This window comes from Quercus robur, chromosome 8 (assembly GCF_932294415.1).
Source record: "Quercus robur chromosome 8, dhQueRobu3.1, whole genome shotgun sequence".
Taxonomy (NCBI): domain Eukaryota; kingdom Viridiplantae; phylum Streptophyta; class Magnoliopsida; order Fagales; family Fagaceae; genus Quercus; species Quercus robur.
The window spans coordinates 18,414,899-18,437,454 of NC_065541.1; the positions used below are offsets into that span (position 1 = coordinate 18,414,899).

At 34.0% G+C, this 22,556-nt stretch overlaps 1 protein-coding gene across 5 annotated transcripts; it reads left to right on the forward strand.

Annotated features, from left to right (window-relative positions):
- The first annotated feature begins 5,555 nt into the window (after window positions 1–5,555).
- On the forward strand, window positions 5,556–21,823 carry LOC126694881 (double-strand break repair protein MRE11). Of its 5 annotated transcripts, none has more exons than XM_050391406.1 (23): window positions 5,557–5,956; window positions 6,283–6,360; window positions 7,685–7,820; window positions 8,333–8,490; window positions 9,079–9,169; window positions 10,375–10,494; window positions 10,577–10,645; window positions 10,738–10,829; window positions 10,981–11,083; window positions 11,186–11,293; window positions 11,395–11,457; window positions 11,525–11,596; window positions 11,732–11,809; window positions 12,933–12,995; window positions 13,090–13,150; window positions 16,340–16,422; window positions 16,743–16,856; window positions 17,330–17,407; window positions 18,099–18,170; window positions 18,327–18,574; window positions 19,845–19,962; window positions 20,399–20,593; window positions 21,219–21,823. In XM_050391406.1, exons 2-23 carry the CDS (start codon window positions 6,344–6,346, stop codon window positions 21,249–21,251), a joined length of 2,172 nt encoding a protein of 723 aa, XP_050247363.1. In that variant the 5' UTR covers window positions 5,557–5,956; window positions 6,283–6,343; the 3' UTR covers window positions 21,252–21,823. The 5 variants fall into 5 exon arrangements, with proteins under 5 accessions (XP_050247364.1, XP_050247363.1, XP_050247362.1 ...); XM_050391405.1 differs by having other exon boundaries at window positions 5,557–5,904; XM_050391404.1 differs by having other exon boundaries at window positions 5,557–5,802.
- The last annotated feature ends 733 nt before the right edge of the window (window positions 21,824–22,556 follow it).

Below are 22,556 nucleotides of genomic sequence, written 5' to 3' on the forward strand. Positions count from 1 at the left end.
ATCAATTTAGAACCCTAATACAAGTATACAACTCCCTCTTCAGTCTTCAGTCTTCACGTCTAACCCACAACATCTCTATTTTCCTTCTATAACTCTCTCTTCTCACAACGTCTCTTCCTTCCTAACCATTCGACGATTCCTCCTCTGTCTCTTCGTTCTCATCTAATGGTGGATTCAACTGAACCAAACACCCTTCGCACAATCTGGGTTTCATCCTTAATACTTTGTTTTTTTTTTTTTTTTTTTTTTTTTTTTTTTTCAAACCAGATTCTCTCCGCAAACATTAGTGGTAAATTTTTTATTTTGTTCTATAATTTTGGTTGTTAATATATGATTTAGGGTTTCATTTTTGATTGTTTTATGATGGAGTTTTAAATGTTTTTTTGCACCCCAAAACTCAGATCCTACCGCCGCCACTGCATCGATTTCTCTTTGCCTCTCCATCGTCACTCAATCCAGCCTATCATGTTCTATCCGCTTCAATTGTTCATGGAATTTTGTTAGTTTGTGGCTCTGGGTTGCTCTGGATTTAAGTTTTTTTGTTTTTGTTTTCATGGACTTTTTGTTGGTTTATGGTTGTGGGTTGCTTTGGATATAAGTTTTTTTTTTTTTTTTCTTTGCAGATTTCTACGTTTTCTTCTTCTTCCTTTGTTTTTCAAATCTATGGCAAAGAAGAATCATGAAATTTTTGTAATTAGATTTTCTTTTTCCCTTTTTTTTTGTATGCAATTTTTATTGGATTTTTGGTTTCTTGGGATTCTTCTATTTGGTTTTATTTCTGGGTTTGTTTTAGTTGATATATAGTGTTTTTCTCATCTTCATTTTACATTTGTTTGGATTTTCTTTTTCCCTTTTTTTGGTTATGCAATTTTTATTGGATTTTTGTTTCCTGGGATTCTTCTATTTGATTTCAATTTTGGGTTTGTTTTGGTTTTATATATAGTGTTACTGTCATCTTCATTTACATTGGTTTTCCCTTTTTATAAATTATTATAACCTCTGGGTCTTATTATATGATAACCTATGGAATGTTATGTTGGGGTTGCCACTATTTGGATTCCGTGGGAATTTTTTTTGAAGGTTGGGGTTGGTTAGTATAGTTGTTTGAGATTGTTGAACATGTGTTTGATAGAATGCTCAGGTGTTTGTTCTTTGATTCTTCTTTGCCAATTCATTTGTGGTATTTCTTGAACAAGTTTGGAATGCTCAGGTGTTTGTTCTCAGATTCATTTGTAATATGCCTTTTGTTCTCTGTTTAAAAGAATTCAGCTACAACAATTTACGAAAGGCTATGGTTTGATATATAGTGTTATTGTCGTCTTCATTTACATTGGTTTTCCCTTTTTATAAATTATTATAATCTCTGGGTTGTCTTATATGATAGCCTACGAAATGTTATGTTGGGGCTGCCACTATTTTGGATTCTGTTGGAATTTTTTTTGAAGGTCGGGGTTGGTTAGTATAGTTGTTTGAGAGTTATATAACTCATTTATATATGATTATGCAAGATGGGCATGGTATTAGATATTATAAATTTGAGGCAAAGATTCAGAGAGAGGGTTGAGAGAGACTTAACAAATAGCAAGCTTTAACGAATACCTTTATCATTATGCAAAATCAAAAGGCATATTATAGATTTTTAATCTTTTAAATTCATAACCAAACTTGCCTGTTTATGAGGTGTCATAGTACCTTTTAATTTGGAGTTATGTTTTCAATTTTTAGGCACAAAGGAGCTTGCACAGGCCTTGGTTATATTGATGCTGGTGTTGCTGCAACATGGTACTCTCTTTTCTTTTTAAAATTCTCTCTTTTCATTAAGTGTTGTTTTTCTTACACGTACACAAGCTGTTTGATAAAATTTGTAAGTGATTTTTTGTTGTTGTTCTAGAAGTCATAATACATGGAGAGTGGTAAGGAGGAAGATAAGTAGGGAATGTGATGCTGTGTTGTTGATTTAATCAGGGTGAGATGTATTTGTTGGCCTTATTTCTCAATGTCATTTTTTGTGTGATGTAAAAACATGATTGTCATTTTTTTTAATGCCTTTTCAATTGAACCAGAATGGATTTTTTTTCTCCAACTTAAATGAATGACTGGCTTTTATGTACTACACCTATTCTTTGAACTTGCTTTCAAGTTTCATATGATTATATTCTTTAAGAAAACATTTACATACTCCAAATTAAAAGGTAGACTCTAACTATTTGTATTAAAAATTTGTTGTTTTTTTCCTCTTGGAATATACTTTTAAATCCTTTATGAGATTTTGTGTTACCAAGATTTGCTATAGCTCAGTTTGTTGTATAGTTTATAGTGGTGGAACTATTGAGTGTGTATTTTGGTTTCTACAATGAAAATGGTTGGTTTGAGATCTCTAAATGTGACAAGAATTATCTGCGAAGTTGTGAAGTTTTGTTTAATGGTGGGGTGCAGAATTTTGTGTTGGGCAAGAAACATAGGCAACCACAAAATTTCAGAGGGTGGTTAGAGATGATCACCCGGAATGAAAGTGGTGGCTGGATGGTATGGATGATATAATATATTAAGTAAACGTTTTGAGTTGTGAGAGTGAATATTATTTTTTCACTTTAACATTAGAGAAATCGTTGCATCAATAATAAAATTTATATATTATTTTTATTAATATATTTCATTCTATTTTTCTTCTTCAAAGCATACACAAGTAATTTATTCATATTATTTTTTTCTTATAAAGTTTTATTCTCCTTATAAAGTTTTATTCTCTCATCGTCACCATTATCTACTCATCAATATATTTTCTTTCCTCAAAGTCATAAAACAAGTAGTGTTAATTCTTTGATTTTTCTTGGGTTGTCCTACCAATTGATTGATTTAAGTTGAATCTTCAAATTGAACAGTGGGAGCTGTCCTCAATTTATAAGCTTATTATTGTACATTATATTTGTATTTTAGATTGAGCCAATCATTTGAGAAGTGCATTGAAAATGGATATTTTTTTTGCTAAAAAAAAAGAGCCCAAAATTTTGGGAGGTTATGCTTGCTATTGACATGAGTTCGAATTTTTTTGGAGGACTTTATTTTTTCTGCACTTAAACTGGCCTTTCTCCCTCTAATTTTTATTTATGGTTCTTGGTTGGATATAGCACTTTGAAATTTAAATTAGTCAAATTAGTCAAATTTGAATGGTGGACAACATTGAATATTGTCTATTTTAAGGAGGGATATATCATGACAAAATTAAGTCATAGAAAAGGCACAGTATGTTTCATAAAATTATTGTGTTTAGTTTTTGAGTATTCACTTTCAATTGAAGACCTACTTACTCTGTTATTATTTTCTATATATTGCTCTTTCTCTCCACTTCAATTGTTCATATGGGTGATCTACTTTTGGTGTTTTAGGTTGCTATGGCTAAATGTTTCGCCTTAGCAGGAGGAAGTTTTGGTATTTAATCATCTTGATTTAACTTTGATCTTATATTTCAGATGGTTTTTTTATTTTTTGGTTATTAATATGAGCCTTTTAGCGAACTAATTACTTGCATTGGTACCAATTAATGAATTTCCAATAGGTTTAATTCTTTTTCTTGGTGATAGGTTTCAAATTTGCTACATAGAACGTTTGGTCTTTGTTTTCCTTTTTGTTCTTGAAAAGATATAATAATTTCATTGTTTGATGATAGTTGGAAATATTTACAAATTTTCAATTAGTCTAGAAATTTGATTTTCCAGGTTCCAGGGATAAAGGAGATCAAGATTTCAAAGGCCAATTTGATGTAAGCCGTGGCTTTTGTGATGGGTGGAATTCAGGAAGCCTGCAATGATATTTAAATCTTTCAACGGTATCATATACATAATACCAAGTTTTGTATTTTTATATTCCCAGTATTTGATATATTGTTTTAACCAATCCAGTTGATTGTATTAGTTGCGGTGGAGGTTGGCTATTATGTCAAATCGAAACCAAAGGCATGTAGATGAAACTTTGAAGTTAGTAGTGGATTTGGTGCAAACAACCTGTAAACTTGCTGTGGAATATATGGAAGCTTAGAGAAATAATCAGTCTAGATAGCCTGTTGAAGGGTGTACATGGCCTTTGTGGATTTGGGGCTTTATGGAGTAGAGGTAGAATGTGAAAAGTTCAGTAGATGAAGTAAAGTCAGTTGGACCTACAAATTTGAGCATTAGCCACATCCTTAATGATGTTAGACTACTTGGTAGTTGGTTCTTCTATTAGGAATATTTTTTTCTCTTGTGGCTTTCCTTGAACAAACGGACCAACAGAGAAGATAGCATTTGAAGCAAAGAACTGGCTGGGTTTGCTAGACAATGATATATTGGATGGAGGAGCATCCCCCATGTATTAAGACTATACTAAACAATAATGTACCTGCTCAATGAAAAAAAAAAAAAAAAACCCAAATGTATTTGTAGAATTTTTCAGTGAAATTTCTTGCTTCCTTTCGGCATTTTTACTATAGTGTTACTCCAAAAAAAATTTAAATCATATTTTTTTTTTCTATTAAAAGTTGTGCTATTACCCCAGTCCATTAAAAATCACTACTCATGTTTTAGTTTTAAAGTTGTAATATCTATTGGACAATATAGTATTTTGCGTTTCAATGCATTAATATTGTTCTTTTTTAAAACAAAAAAAATTGTCATATTTGAATGATATCTTGAATAATCGCTAACTATATATGGTACATTATTAACGTCATGTCTTATTTATAAGCATTTCATTTAATTATATAAGTTATTCCAACAAAAATAAAATGAAATGAAGATTTGAAATAATATTTTAAACTACCATAAAAAAAATATTCGATATAAACTAAAATTAATAAAATTTTCTTTTTAAAATCTTATTTTCAATAGTTTTCCCGTGCATCGCACAGGTTAGCGACTAGTTTAAGTGTATAGGTATGTAAAACTTCTTCTTAGAAACTTGAACCTTGACAGGGGCGGAGCTAGGATTTTTTGTTGGGGGAGGCCAAATTTTGGTATTAATATATTAGTTTCAAGTCAAGATAAACTATCCTACATATACGTAAATGTATATACATACATATAAACATTAATATTTTTATACTAGAGTAGGTCATAATTTATAAATATATTGTATATAAAATTAACAACTCTCAAATATATATTTTCGCAAGATAATTTTTTAGGGGAACTTATCATCTTTTAAACTCTAATGAGTATACAAAAGCTATTTAATTTGATATTAAATATGTACAAAAAAAATGAATTAGAGAAAACAAAAATTACCTTGTCTCTATAACTACTAGACCAATTGACAAATTCTATTGGTTTTTAAGAGCATTATTGGACTAACTCAAACATTTGGAGGGGCTAGCTTTTATTTTTTGTAGCTAAATATTTAAAGTTTTTTTTTTTTTTTGAGGGGCCAGCTTCTATAAGTATTAAAGTTTTAATACTTATACATAATATAAAATAATTTTTTAAAATTTTGGGGGCATTGACCCCCCAAGCCATGCTATAGCTCCGCCCTTGAACCCACTCTTATCCTTGTCCCTTCTCGCACCTTACAAACAATTATTTTTGTAGAGTGAAGAATGTGATGCGGCAAAAGTATCATTTTGAAGGTCACGATTCCAAAATGAAAAAAAATATAAGGTCGAGATTTTGCCAACTCACTCGAAACGGAGTGTCCAAAATCCCACAAACGACCGAAACGAGTGTGTTCCATTTCGCTTGCGTTTTCTTCTATTATAGTCTGCTCTTTTAAAATTCCGCGCCAGCTTTTGGCGTTCCCTTCTCTCCCGAACTCACTGAGGCAACTCGTATCAATGTACGTCCTTCGCCTCTAAAACCTTACTCCCGGTTTGGCTCCGAGAAAATACAGGAAAAAAGAAAAGAAAACTTGGTTTTCTGAGTTGTTGAATCTTCTTCTGTAAGATTCTGAGTTCTCATTTCCATTACAATTTCTAAGCAACCTAAAAACGGTGCGGTGCCTACAATTGTCACTCTCACAATAACCCCTCACTTTTTTTCTTTTTTCTTTTTTTTTTTTTCCGGGTAATTTCATAATTCTTATGCCGATAAACCCTATTCTAGGGTTTTACATTTTTTTTCTTATTTTTTATTCCATTTTTAAAATTTAATTTTAAATTTTTTACCCTGATCGGATTTTGACGTTATATAAGTTCTTCGAGTGATTCCTGCGTTTTTTAGGGTTTCGATTTGGATTTTTTTAGTGTTAAACTACTTCCAAATTTTGAGGCTACTTCATTATACTAATTCAAATTGCTCTCTCCCTCTTACTGTGTAGCTCTATCATTTTACATAGTGTTACTGAAATTTTGGGTTTGAAGCGGTGCTAATCATTCACCATGGGAGACTTGTCCAGGTAAAACTTGTTTTTTCTTCTACTTTGTATTTTTACTGAGAAATACTGTTTAAAAAGAAGGCTTTTTAGCGATTTACAATTATTGTTGTATGTAAATTGTTGTATATTTTGATGGGTCTTCCAAATTTTTTGAAAAACACATTAAATTAAGCCAAATTGTTGTGCTAGGCTATGTCTGAAGGAGATTTTTGTTATCTGGTTTCCTAAATTATGTATAAAATAGAAAAAGTCAAGTATTAGTGGAAAATTTGTCAATTTGTCTTATGAAACATTGTTTTTGCAACCAATCAGAGCATAATGTGGTGAATTTGTGATGGCCATTGTGAGTTTGTGATGAATTTTTCTTTTGTAAATGTATAAGTGTAAGACCATTATATATCTGTTCTGTTAATACAGTCATAAATGATGAAGTGAGAATTTTAAAGCAATTTTTTCCTTGCATTAGGAGGTGTGCTCTATGTTCCAATTTCTGCAATAATTTCTTTAGTGGTCCTAAAAATTTCTTAGTTTAAAAAGATAGTTTCTGATTTGTGCTTGTATATATTATGTGCTATCAATTTTGATGATTAAATCACATTCTACTGGATCTTGTAAACGGAGTGTATGTTGAAAAGGAGTTGAACAGTTGAAGAATGCCTATTTTCCAGAGCATCAGGTGTTGCTCATTTTGTTGTATATTCAGACAACTTGATTTATAATGTTGCCGAAAGTATTTTCTCACTAGAATTATGATTCAAGAATTCCATTTCAATTTACTACTATTGTATTTGGAATTTGGGTTTGTAATTTGATACTTCACAACCTTTGATGTTCATTAGTGTGACAATTTTATCTTGTTTTTAATACGTCAACTACTCTCTTATAAAATATAGGGTCCCTGGTCTTTCTTCTTCTTTATATGTGGTGAAATGAAGTGTCCTTTTATTATGGTACATTCTTTGCGTGTACCTGCAGTGCAGTAGCCCTGTGATTTCACCTGTTTCAGCCTGAGTTAAGATTAACAATTTCTTCATTACCCAGTATAGAATAGCCACTTAGAATCAATTACCACAAGTGAGAACATCATTCATGTTGCATTATTCGTCAAACTTACTTACATAGAAGTTCCCTTTGGAACTTCTAATGGAGGAAGTTCTTTTTGTTTTATTGGATGCACTTGGTGAGTAGGTCTGTAACAGTATGTCCCTTTGGCATACATTATATACCCATTCATGTGTTGTCTTGTCCAATAATGAGAACCTTGCTAGCAGCTAGCCTTGTAGTTATCATTTAACATAGCTGAAGTGAAAATCTTATTCAGTTGGACCCTTTTAATCTGATTCAGGGAGGAGATCAGCAATACACTTCGGGTACTTGTTGCTACAGATTGTCATCTGGGATACATGGAGAAGGATGAAATACGGCGACATGATTCTTTCCAGGCATTTGAGGAGATATGCTCAATAGCAGAGCAAAAGCAGGTAGCAGGTTATGGCCTATTATCACCTTTTTCTTGAAAATGAATGACTTATCAGTTATCAACCCAATAAGGAGGGGGCAGAGGGTATTTCTAATATTCTTTCTTCATATGGAGTGAACCTCCTCTTTGTGTATTTTATGCAGACTAATTTGTAAATTCTTCCAAAAGCTGGTACCTGTTATCTTTAGCAGAAGGGCCTGCTCCTACTAATATTTGTCTATGTTGCTCATCTTTCCAAAGCCAACTTTATTATTTAGCCACTCTTCAATTTATTCCAGGAAATTTTGAAACATTGCTCTTTCACTTTTGCTCTTGTACAAGTTTTTTTAAATTTTCTGGTAGATGATAAATTCCTTTCATTTTCAAGTCTAAATTTGAATAAAAGATCTGTATCAGAGAGCTTGGCTTGGTGGAAATCATTTCTCTTCCTGGGATATTGTCGTAGCCAAGTATATAACTTAGTATTTATCTGTACATATCAGAGACTACTCACTGATGCCTATCTGCTATCAGGTTGATTTCTTACTCCTTGGAGGTGATCTTTTTCATGAGAATAAGCCCTCAAGGACAACATTAGTCAAGGCCATTGAGATTCTCCGACGTCATTGCCTCAATAATCAGCCAGTGCAGTTCCAAGTCGTTAGTGACCAGACTGTGAATTTCCCAAATACGTAATGACATAATGTGCACTTGCTTAACACTCAATAAAAATTGTTGAGTTTCTTTTCTTTTTTTTGGTTCTCGCTTTGTGTGTATTATGTTTGACTTATGGTTGCTAGCTTCATGTCTATGTTCACATCTAGCTTCTTAAATACGTTCCTGCCATGTAAGTAACAAGCCTCACTGTACAGTTAAGTTTAGGAGTATAATCATGCTACCTGTGAAAATGTTGCAAGTCTAACTGACACCCCCCCCCCCCCCCTCTTCCCCAGGGGCATCAGATTCTCTTTGTATGATAATCTTCCTTTTTCTGCATTTTAATAAAACTTTTCCTTATATAAAAAAACAAAAAAAATTGTTGTCCCTTAGAGTTGTGTTTGTTTAAAATCTCTAGCTAATCCTTTCCCATGTGAAGTTAATCATAGTAAACTCATGTTCTGTATGCACACGCAGGGAGGATTGTACACAATACAAATATTATGTATTTGTTGTATTTGTTGCATGTGCGTCTATGTCAGAAGCATTATTATTACTTTCTTATTTAAGAATCTGCTTTGAAATGCACCCTTCACTTCATAACAATGTGATACTTTTAACAGATTTGGTCATGTAAATTATGAAGATCCCCACTTCAATGTTGGCCTGCCAGTATTCAGTATTCATGGAAATCATGATGACCCTGCTGGAGTGGTATGGATGTTATGGTAAAATGCTTTAGGTTATTTTCTATTTTGTATGTTATAAGCACAAATACTAATAAGGCAGTTTTCACCAGATTTTTTTATATGATTTTTAACATCCCTTTTGTTTTAAGCACAACCTTAATCTGTTGCAAATATAGGCTAGCTTTCTGGTAAAGTTCAATTATAGTAGCTAGTAAGGGTAGAACCAAAGGCCAGGGTTCAAGTTCCCCACAAATAAGTTTGTCCTTTGGCCATGGCTTAGGTGGTGAAGGTATAGTATGGGGTTAGGCTAGGTCTTAAGTTCAAATATTATCAGTACAGAACAAAAAAAAAAAGTATTTTAATTTGAACCACAACAGGAGGTGTCCTTCTTTTAAGGGTATGAAAAATAAAGAAAAGGGAGACACAAAGAGAGATTTCAAATTTGCGAATGGTTTCCCATGAAAATTGCATCAATTACATGCCAATGTCTCCAAGGACTTGCATTTTTTTGTTTCATCCACAATACCTTTGGTGGGAAGATTAGAGATCATGCAGAGAAATATCTACTGTTCTTGAAAATAGAGTGAGGAACCCTGATTTGGTGGATTTTCCTAACCCCATTTGTTATCTCTAGGAGAAACATAATATGAGCTTGCCATCCTGAAATGGGTTGACCGGATCAAGAAAGCAGTCAGACAGCTTCCTTCATTCTTACTTCAGTTCGGATAACTTATGGCTTAACTGAAGATCTGGCTCTGGCACACTGAGGTGTGGCATATTCAAAAGCCAAATAGTAGGGGCAGGGGCTTCTTAATACCTCAGTTAGGCCTTGGATTTGTTGTTTACTTGTTTTAACTTGAAATAATTAATTACAGCATGTTGGCAGTTGAAATGAACACTGATGGAGCTGCACTTTCTATTGCTGGCAGTATTTTCTAAATGCATCAAGAAAAAACTTATGTTTCTCACCTAGCCGCGAAGAAATTTTCTTTCTGCCCTTCATTTTGTTTGATAAATATATACATGAATCAATCTTCCTAGACTGTGTTTACTTCAGTTCTTCAGTTTTGTCTAAATGCATCAAGGAAAACTAATAATTCGTACCTAGCTGCATTGCTTTCTGCCCTTCAATTTGGTTGATAATTATATACATGGATCAATCTTCCTAGACTGTGTTTTCTTCAGTTCTTCAAACCATGAAATTGTGTTCCTTATGTGTGACTGTGACAGGACAACCTTTCTGCGGTGGACATTCTCTCAGCCTGCAATCTTGTTAACTATTTTGGGAAAATGGTTCTTGGGGGTTCTGGTGTTGGTCAAATTGCTCTTCACCCTATTCTTATCAGAAAGGTTTGTCAGTGTATTTTATTAGCATCAGACTTGGTAGATAAGTCTCTTTGTTGTGCAACTAATAACTCCTAACAAATTGTAGGGTTCAACAGCTGTAGCTCTCTATGGTCTTGGAAACATTAGAGATGAACGGCTAAATAGAATGTTTCAGGTACTTTATACAACACATTTTTTCATTCCATCTTTTGATTGGTGACTTCAAGTATGCTGAGATAATTGTTGGTTTACAATTTTTTTGTGCAGACACCACATGCTGTACAATGGATGCGGCCTGAAGCTCAAGAAGGGTGTCAAGTGTCAGATTGGTTCAACATTCTAGTTCTTCATCAGAACAGGTGTCTGTGTGTTTTTTTGGAGAGCATGTATTGTAAAAAATGGTTGCTTTTGTTGAACTCTTCAGCCTTTGAACACTTACATGGTCTATATTATAATACTCTCGGTCTTCATTATATGTGAATATTGATCTTCTCCTAATGTGGTTTGCAGAGTAAAGACCAACCCTAAAAACGCAATAAATGAGCATTTTTTACCACGATTCCTTGACTTCATTGTGTGGGGACATGAACATGAATGTCTTGTGGACCCTCAGGTACTGCAGAATGGATAGCCTTTTCCCCGTAGTTGCTCTCTCTCTCTCTCTCTCTCTCTCGTTGTGTCTGAATGAATTCAATGTGGATTTTGATTTCCACAGGAAGTTCCTGGGATGGGGTTTCACATTACACAACCAGGTTCTTCAGTTGCAACATCACTAATTGATGGAGAATCAAAGCCGAAGCATGTGCTTCTTTTAGAAATTAAGGTTGTCCATGGACAAAACTTCAAATATATTTTTGACAAGCAGTTTCTATCACTTATTTTTAAATCCTAATGCCTTTTTGATATTGATGAATTATGATACAGGGGAACCAGTATCGTCCAACTAAGATACCTTTAACAACAGTGAGACCTTTTGAGTATACAGAGGTAAGTCAGTGTCATTTTTTTCATATATGTAGTAATTTTAGTAATTACCCAAATCTTTGTAATGCAGATCATATTGAAGGATGAACCTGACATTGATCCCAATGATCAGAACTCAATTCTCGAACACTTGGACAAAGTGGTATTTATTAGTTCCTCATATTAGCAATTGATTTATACCTTTTCAATTTTCCTGTCCTTTTTTTTTTTTTTTTTTTTGGGGTTGCAAGGTGCTATTTGTTTATGAAGATTTTTATTAGATTTTGACTTTATTCAGGTCAGGAATTTAATTGAGAAATCTAGTAAAAAGGCTAGTAACAGATCAGAGCTCAAACTTCCATTGGTCCGAATAAAGGTATTTTCTGCGTCTATTTTTAAATGATAGCACCATTAAAGGTAATTGACGCATCTGAACATCACTTTTTCCTCTTGCCAAAAAAAAAAAAAAAAAATGCAATTCCCATTCTTCACCTATGGAACAATTGCAACCTGCATGTGTCATTGTCCTGATTTGAAGTGTTGAAGTGTTTCTACTATCATGTTTAATAGAAGCCTTGACTCCCACTTTATGGTGGGATTCATGAATCCTTGTTTTGCCATTGAGGTTTATTTAGAGCCATATTTTCTATTGACTACTTGGCTATGTGTCTTCTCTCATTGCCTCTACTTTTGGTTTTTGTGTCTTCTATCCTTTCATTTTCAAATCAAATCAATTAGCACTTTTGTGCCTATGCTTATGTTACTCTTCAGCAGTTATTGGCCAACCATCTCCATCAATGATTCTTAATCTTAATTTTTTCAGTTAGTCATCCATCTTCACATCCTTGATAGATATACATCCACTTCCACTATACTTTGGCCGTTTAGCTAGTCTCATTGCCATATATCAATTGAGTTCAAATTACACTTGGCGTAACTTTAAGTAATATTACACTACTTAATATTTTTTAGTGGATGTGAATTGGACAAATCCACCATTGGATTATATTTTCTTCTTATATCTTCTATGTTTGCAAAATTCCAAAATGACCAAAGATCAATAACTATATTATCTATCAAATTTTTAAGTTTCAAGTTTCTGTATTTTAAAATCATGCATAAAAGATGATTTCATGGATCGAATAATAAATAACATTTGATTGACACAAAATTTGGCATGCATGTTTAGAACATTCAATATAGAGAGCATGTAATCTAATGGTGGGATTTTCAAATTATTAATCCAATAAAAATTTATTATGCAATGTAACATTACTTAAAGTTACACTTGAAATTTAACTTGATCCTAACTCTACATGCGCGCGCACACACACATATAATTTAACTAGCATGTTTTTAATGATTTTAAATCTTTTAATTAATTTCCGTGTCTAAATTCCATTACAGTCCTTTTGTGGATGATAATGGGTGTTTTTTGCATAGCAAAATGTTTTATTAGCCTCATTGTGGCATTATAATTTTTGTGGTTGATTTGGCAGGTAGATTACTCTGGGTTTATGACAATAAATCCTCAAAGATTTGGGCAAAAGTATGTGGGGAAGGTACCTTCAATCACCAGTCATCATAGATCAGTGTACTAATGCTGATTTATCTTGAGCAACATATTTGAGAGTATTAATTCTTAAGTTTTGTTAGGTCGCAAATCCCCAAGACATTCTTATCTTCTCAAAGGCTTCAAGAAAGGGTCGCAGTGAAGGTAATTCAAATCATCTATGTAAAAGTTGTTATTTACCCACTCTTGACACTTTGGTTTTGTTAGAATAGTGGATAAATGATTAAATTCATCATTTCTTAACACTTTAAGCTTTGGGACAACGTAGTTTATCAAGTTTCATGTAAATTCATCTATATTTTATGCATTTCTAGGATATGTTTTGATTTGTCTTGTTTTGGAGGTCTAAATATTATTTTGAATTATAGTTGTAGGTATGGTACCACAATATGTTGTTATGGTGTGAGATCGACACAAAACATGCTGCGGGTATATATATCAATGCAATTTTAGGTGCACTATCTTAACCTAGGTAAAGCCAGGGCCACCCATCACTTGAGCTCACTTCAAACACAATACTTTCCAGCATTACTTCCAGATCCAAAGAGATCAATGAGAACAAGCCTACTACACTACAAATGTCCCCCCCAGAGCCTCAAATTGTTACCCCTCCAAAGTAACAACATGACTAACAAGAATCCATTGACATCCTCCATAAATTACAAAGTCCTAGTTCATCTTCAAACCTTTGATTTCATTGACTCATAAAGAAAATGGGTGATAGTGATGACAAGTGATAAGATAAAAAATGGCAAGGATAATAGCCAGCAAAACAAAGGACAATAACTGGTCTAAAAGGGTATTTGGAAAGTTAAGGTTTCTAAAAGGGTGGCTTTCTTCATGTGGACAGCAACTCATGGTCGGATACTTACCTTGGATAATCTGATGCTCCGAGGTCTCTCTTTGGCAAATCAGTGCCGTATGTGCTGCTGTAATGAGAAATCTGTGGATTATCTTCTCCTACATTGTCCTATAGCTTACTCTTTGTGGGATCAAATGTTACAAGTATTCGGGATCCAGTGGGTCATGCCAGGTTCTGTGGAGAGTTTGGTGTTTTATTGGAGTTATTGGCTGGGGAAATTTACTTTGGATATATGAAATATGGTTCCTAGCTGTTTGATGTGGGTTGTTTGAATGGAAAGAAATCGGCGCTCTTTTGAGGCTAAAGAGAATTCACTTGTTTAGTTACAAGCTCTATGCCAAAGTACACTTTTTGATTGGTCTAGGTGTTGGGGTTCTTCAAATTGTTCTTCCATCATTGAGTTTCTTACTTCCCTTAGAATTGTCCCTGAAGTTGCTTTTTCTATCTTTGTTGTTGTTTGTTGCTTTTTCTTGTGTTCACCATCATGAACACCTTGTATTTGCTTTATTCGTTTTTTCTTCATGATTAATACTATTCTTATTACTTATCCAAAAAATAAATAAAAAATTGTTCCACTTTGGGATTAAAAAATCACATGTTTCATGGACTTAGTTGAAGTTTTGGATTTGATTGTCTTCCAAATGGTTCCACTGTTGTCCAGCTACCCATAAACTTTCCCACATCAGTTTGTAGCAACATGGCTGCGACAGTGTAAAGTGAGTCCAGGTTTTACCGCATTTGATAAACTTTCATGAACTAATCCTATGCTAAATGAGAATTTCAACAGTAGTCTTTTACCCAGATATAGTTTATTTTTTATGATGTCAAAACCTTCACTTGATATTCCGTGAATCAATTTCCCATTAAATTAATCTGTCAGAAATTTTTCGCACTTTGTGTAAAATGTTCAAACTATTGAAGCATAGTTATTTATTTATGGTTTCTTAGAAGATTTTTTTTTTTTTTGGGGGGGGGGGGGGGGTGTGGAGGGGGTTGGATTTAACCATCTCTTGTGTAAATATCTGATAATTAGGAATTTCTCATGGTAATAGTGTTCCTGCATCCAGAAAACTGTGCAACCTTGGTTCCTAATTTCAGTAGCATTGAAGCCGTCAAGATCTAATTTTTTTTCATACCTAATTAGCCCTAAAACCCTTTACATCAAATCCAACCAACATCCCATAAGAGACCTAATTGTAGTGCTAAATTCCTAAAGATCCTGGCATCTTGCATAAGATTTGGTATCAGAGCCTATTAGTCCTGTCCTACGAAACTTTGTGTGTGAGCACATGTGCATGTATGTGTGTGTATGTTTAAAAAATAGTTGGGGAAAAAGTACTTTCCCCCTCTATTTTTTTATAGGCAATAAAAATTTTATTAAAAAATTTAAAAAGTACACTGGCAGTATACTATCAACTCAACAAGCTAAGATCTATAGTTGCAAAAATCAATAAACTTGGATAAACTAGAAAAGGAAAACATCCCAGAAGCTGTCATCCATTCAAGGAGGGACTTCATAAAAAGTCCTTTTAGCTTTAAAATGTTCTGCTCACACCCTTCAAAGCTTCTTGCATTTCTTTCGTTCCAAATACACCACATCAAGCAAGGTGGAATAGCCTTCCATATTTCAACACTCCAATGCCACCCAAAGTGGCCTTGCCAATAATGAAGTAAAGCAACAACCCTTCTTGGCATCACCCATTGGATTTCAAAAATGGTGAAACCCATATCCCACAATTCTCTAGCCATAGAGCAATGCAACAACAAATGCTCCACTATCTCTTCATCCATTGGGGTTAGTTCACAATTCACCCCCTTTGAAACCAACCACTATGTTTGGGAAATGAGCAAATACTCTCCACTCCAAGAAAAAACAATGCAATCCTCCTTGTGGTGTACGACTAATACTTTCTTCAAAAGATTTCATTGAATTTAACTGAGAATGTAACAAATTGGGGGTATTTGCTCATTTTCCAAACATGGAAGGGGAAATTGGTTCATTTCAACACTAGGAGGGGAATTGTGAACTACCCCAAACATAAAGGAGGGAAAGTGCCTTTTTCCCAAATTATTTTTAATATAATGAGTAACTGTGCACGTTCACAAATTTGAAGGGAGATTAGTAATGCAAATTGGTCAAGTTGTATGGAATTCTCTCTGTGCTTCCTGCGGCTGGCTTCCTTTTGAATGTAAGAAGTTTGACTCAAATGAGATTAGGGTTCCTTTCCAATGTAGTCCTTAAACTGCTCCAGGCTACATAGTTGATTTATACACTTTTTAACTTTACTTGGTGACTAGGGTTCTGATTCTGATGGCATTATCTTAACACAAAATCTGTTGAAGCTTTAAATTGTGTTAAATTTCCGTCTGAGATATTTTGTACCTGCTTTGCATTTCCTTTTTTACATTTATGTAATTGTCCAAAGTTATTATCTTGGAAATGGTATAATTTTAGTTCTTTTTGGATGTAGCTAAAATTGATGATTCTGAACGGTTTCGCCCAGAAGAATTAAATCAGCAGAATATAGAAGCTTTAGTTGCTGAAAATAATCTGGTATCTGAGCCATCAAATTTTATTTTCCTTTTTCATTGCCTATGGTTTGCATACATAATATATTAAATTTCTTGAAATCTCAACTGAATTTTACTGAAGCATAGCCGCATAGGCATGTATTCCAATTATATGCTATAACCATGGGTTACATCTTCAACAGACAAAAGCTCTATTAAAATATTTAATCTTCTCTTTGGGCCAGTAGGCTAAATGGAACTTGCATAACAAAACTGGAAATGACAATAGAAATATTTATGTGTTGTATGGTAGGTTTTATTTTGTTACAAGTCTAGGCCTCATGGTAATTTATGATTGTGCAGAAAATGGAAATCCTTCCGGTCAATGATTTGGCCGTTGCATTACAAAATTTTGTTAACAAGGATGACAAAATGGCTTTCTATTCTTGTTTGCGCTACAATCTTGAAGAAACACGTGTAAGTACCAAATATAATCTTGTGTTGATATCATAATCGCTATTAAGAATATCAAATATAATCTTGTGTTGATATCATAATCGCTTTTAAGAATATCAAATATAATCTTGTGTTGATATCATAATCGCTTTTAAGAATATCAAATATAATCTTGAGTTTTTATATCATATATGTTAAGTGATTAAATTCATCATTTGTTATTAGCTTAAGTTTTTGGGACAAGTGTTGTTTATCATAATATCATAGCAAGCAGTCTTAAGTTTGAACCTAGTCTTTGTTCTCCTCCATTTAAATGTTAAAATGCCACATTGTGGGCCCCCTTATTGAGAAGTCTGAGCCTACGCGTAAGGGAGTCTTTTAGAATTAAGGTTAATTTTTGATTTATCAATTTATCAATATACAAATGATAGCGTTTATTGTTTTTGCTTCTTTTTTTTTTTAAACTAATTTTCCAATTACTTTCTACTCCACAGAACAAAATTGCCAAGGATGCAGATACTCTAAAGTTTGAAGAGGAAGACTTAATTCTTAAAGTTGGAGAGTGCTTGGAGGCAAGAATATTAAGTTTATTATATTTAAAATTTATCATTACATTAAAGGTCAAATAATATATATATATTAGTCAAAATATCACCTACCTGATTCCATCGATTTTTTTGGAGAGCATTGCTGACTTTGGGGCTAATGGAGTGGCTATTGTTAAAGGCTTAGCAGCCACATTAGGCCCTATTAGAATAATGGTTAAATGATTAAATCCTCCATATTTTAATAGTTTAAAATTTTGGGATAATTAGTAGTCTATCATGTATCAGAGCAAGTGGTCTTGAGTTCAAATCAGTCACCAGTCTAGCTCCCATTTAAAAAATTAAAAACCCCACATGTTGGACCTCATTTATTAAGGGGGAGTATGGACCCACACATGAGGGGAAGTGTTAGAATAATAGGTTAAACGACTGAATTCTCCATTTCCTAATGGTTTAAGCTTTTGGGACATTGATAATTTATCAAGCCCCATGAAACCTTTTGGCAATAAATCAACTATTGTTACAGCTACAGTTGGTACATATGGGTCAGAATAAAAATGCATTCATTTTATGTATGTTGTCGAAACAATATTTTTCTTCTTTCACATGGGTGCTGTTCAGGAATCACAAGGGCATGTAAGGAGGGTCACTTTCTAAATAGCTTGACCATCATGCAAAATTTCATATTGCTTATAACCATATTTATCTTTTTGTGTAGGAACGCGTCAAGGAAAGGTCTGCACGCCCTAAAGAAACCGCACAATTCACGTCCACTTCTCAGTCTCTTGGGGTAACTCTTATTACAGTCCACTTCGTTGACTTTGTTAATTCCATGCTGGAAGCTCTTTAGGCCGTTCTTCTTTCTTTCTCTTTTCCGGGGGGGTGTGTGGTTGTATATTTGCATCCATTCTCTCCATTCTAAGCTTGTGTTTTCAATTTCATGTAGGAATCCAGAAGCAGAAGTACTGCCGGACTTGGAAGTGCAGTTTCTTTTAGTGATGATGAAGACACAACCCAGTTATCTGGCTCAAAGTCTACTACCAGAGGTCGGAGAGGTTCATCTAGGTCGTCTCGTGATGCAACTGAACTTGGTAAAAGTAAAACTTCAACAAGAGGAAGGGGTAGGGGCAGAGGTGCCAGTAACTTGAAGCAGACAACTCTTGATGCATCTTTAGGGTTCCGCCGTTCTGAAAGGTTACTAGTGGACCTAAATTTTGATAATATGAATGCTAATTTATTAGAAGTTAAGGAATATCCTCATGCCAACAAAGTAACTCGAAATTCAAAAACCCTTGTACGCTAAGCTGCAGAGGTAGAGTTTTGGTGCGATGGCTAATGTCTTCCCACCCAAAGCAATAGGTCGCAAGTTTGAATCCAGGAATCAACCTCTTCAAAAAAAAAAAAAAAAATTGGGGGTAAGATTCCTACCAAGACCTCTCTCAAACCCCGCAAAAAGTGGGAGTTTTGTGCACTAGGTACAATCTCATACACCCAGCTGCAAGTTTTTTGTCTAATTACACTTAAGGATAGGTGAATATGCAGGTAATATGTTCTAACTTCTAAGTATTAATGGCATGTGTTATTGCTATACTCTTTCCTAGTGAGGCTGTTCAAATGCAAGATGCCTGGCTTTTGTTTGGTAATTGAAATGTTGGCATCAGAGACAATCGGTTGGGGACAATGCCTCATGAAGTGGAGGTTACTAGTTTGAATCTCCTGTTCCCCCTCCTCCCTTTGGGGCCAAAACTTATAAAAAAAATGTTGGCATCAGAGATTAACTATATTCGATATTTTATTTAAAAGAAGTGAAGCTTGGGGGATGTCAATCACTGTAAGAGATGAGAAAAATTGGTCTAGGATCTAACATAGTGGCGAATTGGCAACTGATGCCTTCTCCACAACCCAACCTTTAATTTCTCCCCTTAATATTAAGCTATACTACTCTCTCTTTCTCTCTCATGAAGGTGTTGTGTCACCCACAAATATTGTCAATAAGTTAGATGGGGAAAGCAAGAAAGGAAACAAAGATGGAAATTCCTTTATATTCAAGTGTTAAAATTGCAAGCAGTTGATCCCGTCTAATTTATCCGACTTGCTTTTCTTTGTGTCACTTCCACATTCTCTTCATTAAAGTTGATGAGCATGAGGTGAATCCTAAGCCTGGACAATGGGAAACGACTAGCATAAAGGAGAATCATCCAAAAGCACATCATAGTTAAGATTTTGAAAGAGACTCTTCTAAAGATTTGAATTAGAGAACAGGGGGGGTTAGAATAATGTCTAAAAGAGGCAGTTTCTTACCTAGCCACTTTTATTAGAAAGGAATGTATGAAGTGTATCGAAAAGAGTGAATTATTGAATGTATGCAACTAGACATCTGCTGCACCTTCTGATATATATTTCATTAAAAACATTAGACTTTCATGTTGCCAGTGTAGCATCTTAAGTAAGATTACAATTGCAGATCTGCATCAGTTGCTGCAACAGCTGCAGTCCAAAGTATTGCTGATGACGAGGATAATGTGGATTCTGCTTCGAGTGAAGAAGCTGGGAAATATGGAATTGAAGAAGTTGATGACAGTGTATGGATTCTTTATTTGTTGACTTGATACATTTATGTCAGCAGTACATTTATCTATTACAAATATTGATCTTAAATGCATATCTTTCAAATTGCTTTTCTTATCTACATTCTGAAATTAATTATATGAGGGGTGTGTTTGGATACCGTTTATTTTGCTGAAACTGAAAAATTATTGCTGAAAGGACTGTAGATAAAGGTAAAAGTTAGTTGAAATAATACAGTAGGACCCATGAATAGTGTCAAAAAGTGCAGCGAGACTCATGAATAGTAGCAAAAATAAGCTGAATAGTGAAATAATTTTAATTTATAATTCCTTCCCAAATGCACACGAGGTCTCTATAATTTGACATATTGGTTATACTTTTTAGAATTGAGACGCATATACTTTCTCAATATACACATTGTTTAGATTTAAACTGTCATTTTTTTCCCAGGAAAATGATGCTGCAAGTATACAAGGGAAAGGACGTAAAAGGGCTGCACCCAGAGGAAGAGGTAGAGGTTCTGCACAATCCTCTAAGCGGGGAAGGAAATCAGATAATACTACGATTCAAAGAATGCTCATGAGCAAAGATGATGACGATGACGATGATGATGCAGTGAAGAGATTAAATAAGTCTCAACCTCGGGTTGGTTTTACTTTTTCTTTTTGGTAGTCTCTTTTATTTGCAAGATTTTTAACTGAATATATATCCAACAGTGTGCAATTTGAATGCTGCTTTCTGCTTTTGAGGTTGAAAATCTTCTAGCTATAATAAAATAAAATAAAAATTATGAATTCTCCCTTGACATTAGATGATCGGAATGTGTGCTCTCGTTTAGTATTTTGGTCAAGGATCCAATGCAATATCTAGGATATTGCACGGGATGCAATACCCATTAAATGGTTGAGACTTGAGATGAGCCATCCTATCAGAGAAGGTAAAAGGTTAAATTATCTGATTGGAGGGCTGAACTTTTCATCTTGACCATCCATAATCCCGTGCAATACACGGGATCTGGATCCACCTTATGATATCATTTCAATAGCCCACTGTCATTCGGCAACATATGTTATAGGAGAATTTTTAAACCTGCGAATAAAAAGTCCAATGACACATTGCTCAGCTCTCATTTACCAGGACTTTTCAGAAATGTCAATTAGTCCACTGGTTATTTTACCACATTCTTATTCATTCATCTCTTATAATTATGTGGCTTTTCTCCATCCTTGAAATTACATGGTTGGATCTGATTGCTCCTCCTTGTTTGTAGGTGACAAGAAATTATGGTGCTTTAAGAAGGTAACAATTAACAAGGTTTGGTATTACTTCATGAGATACTGGTTATCGGAATGTTTGGTATTGTTCACACTTTTGTGGAAGTCTTCTTCTGATCAATCTCATGAAGAATTGTAGGATGAGCTAAATATTTCAGAGCAGTGGCAGCAGTTAGTTCAATGTCTTCAATTGAAGTGTTTATTCGTCTTCCTGTTATGAACCGCAATGATATGCTGGTACACATATGATCTGATTTCTAGCTTACGCTTATTATGCCCACTGGCTTGGTTTGTCTCTGTACAATTTTGAGCTTGTATAGTAAATGATGCTAAGGGATATTATTTGTAAAATGAGACAGTACTGAATCTGTTTTTTTTTTTTTGGAATAATTGAAGTAGAGTGCAGGGTTTCTTTGGATTGAGAGCAAAAATTGTGAAATGAGAGAAAAATATGTAGTTAGAGCAAGGTTACTTATCAAATGTATTTGGAGACAGCATGAGAACTTTTTAATTGGGAATCTGGTCTGAGTAAGTTGAAATTGACTTATGGATCAAATTCCATTTGGAAAATCCTATCACTCACAAGATTCAGCTTGGCCAATCTGCTTAATTTTCTGAATCACTTGCTTGCATTTTACAATTAATTCAAATAGCCAGATTTTCTGTATAGGGGTTAATACTAATTTATTCACATGAAAGAACCAAAGAACATGCTAACTCATATCTTTATTTTTTCGATCTTCCAAAAATATCAATTTCTAGCAGCATGCCTTTACGTTAATAGAAGTTATGCAATGGAGAATCATACTCCCAAGGCATCTTTACACTCTGTTTTCTGTGTCACGTGAGTTTACTAGTATTCATTGTGAAGTTAGAAGGTAACCTTGTGCCATTCAGGCGCACTAATGCAAAGCTGCTTACTCCTACTATGATCTAGAGTAATAATTTCTCTTTTTACTTTTGTTGATGCCTATACTTTCTAGAAGCCCACACAGAGCAAGCCCAATTCTCTCTGGCGTATTATTTATGTTGTATTTTATTTAAATTTTTAACATTTAAAGAGAATTTGGAAATGCGAAGGATTTACTATAAAATAAATTACCATCGCATGTTCTTGGCATAATGGTCAATTTTACAAGTATAAATGTTTGTAGGGTGTAGGGAGTGAGGGTTAAGGTTGAAGTTCTTATGAAAGAGTTTTAGACACATACACTTAGAATTTATATCATAAATGTATGTCATATAAAATAAACTTGTTTTCAGAAACAAAGTATCATAATAGATAAAAAAAAATAATTAAAAATAAACCGTGAAGCGTCTTTTAAAATTTTCAA

Bases quoted from the DNA above. Each gene is read 5' to 3' on its own strand.
- LOC126694881 (XM_050391406.1), top strand. The intron at 11,810-12,932 runs GTATTTTCTGCG...TTGATTTGGCAG, and splicing joins TTCCATTGGTCCGAATAAAG to GTAGATTACTCTGGGTTTAT. The intron at 16,423-16,742 runs GTATCTGAGCCA...ATGATTGTGCAG, and splicing joins TAGTTGCTGAAAATAATCTG to AAAATGGAAATCCTTCCGGT.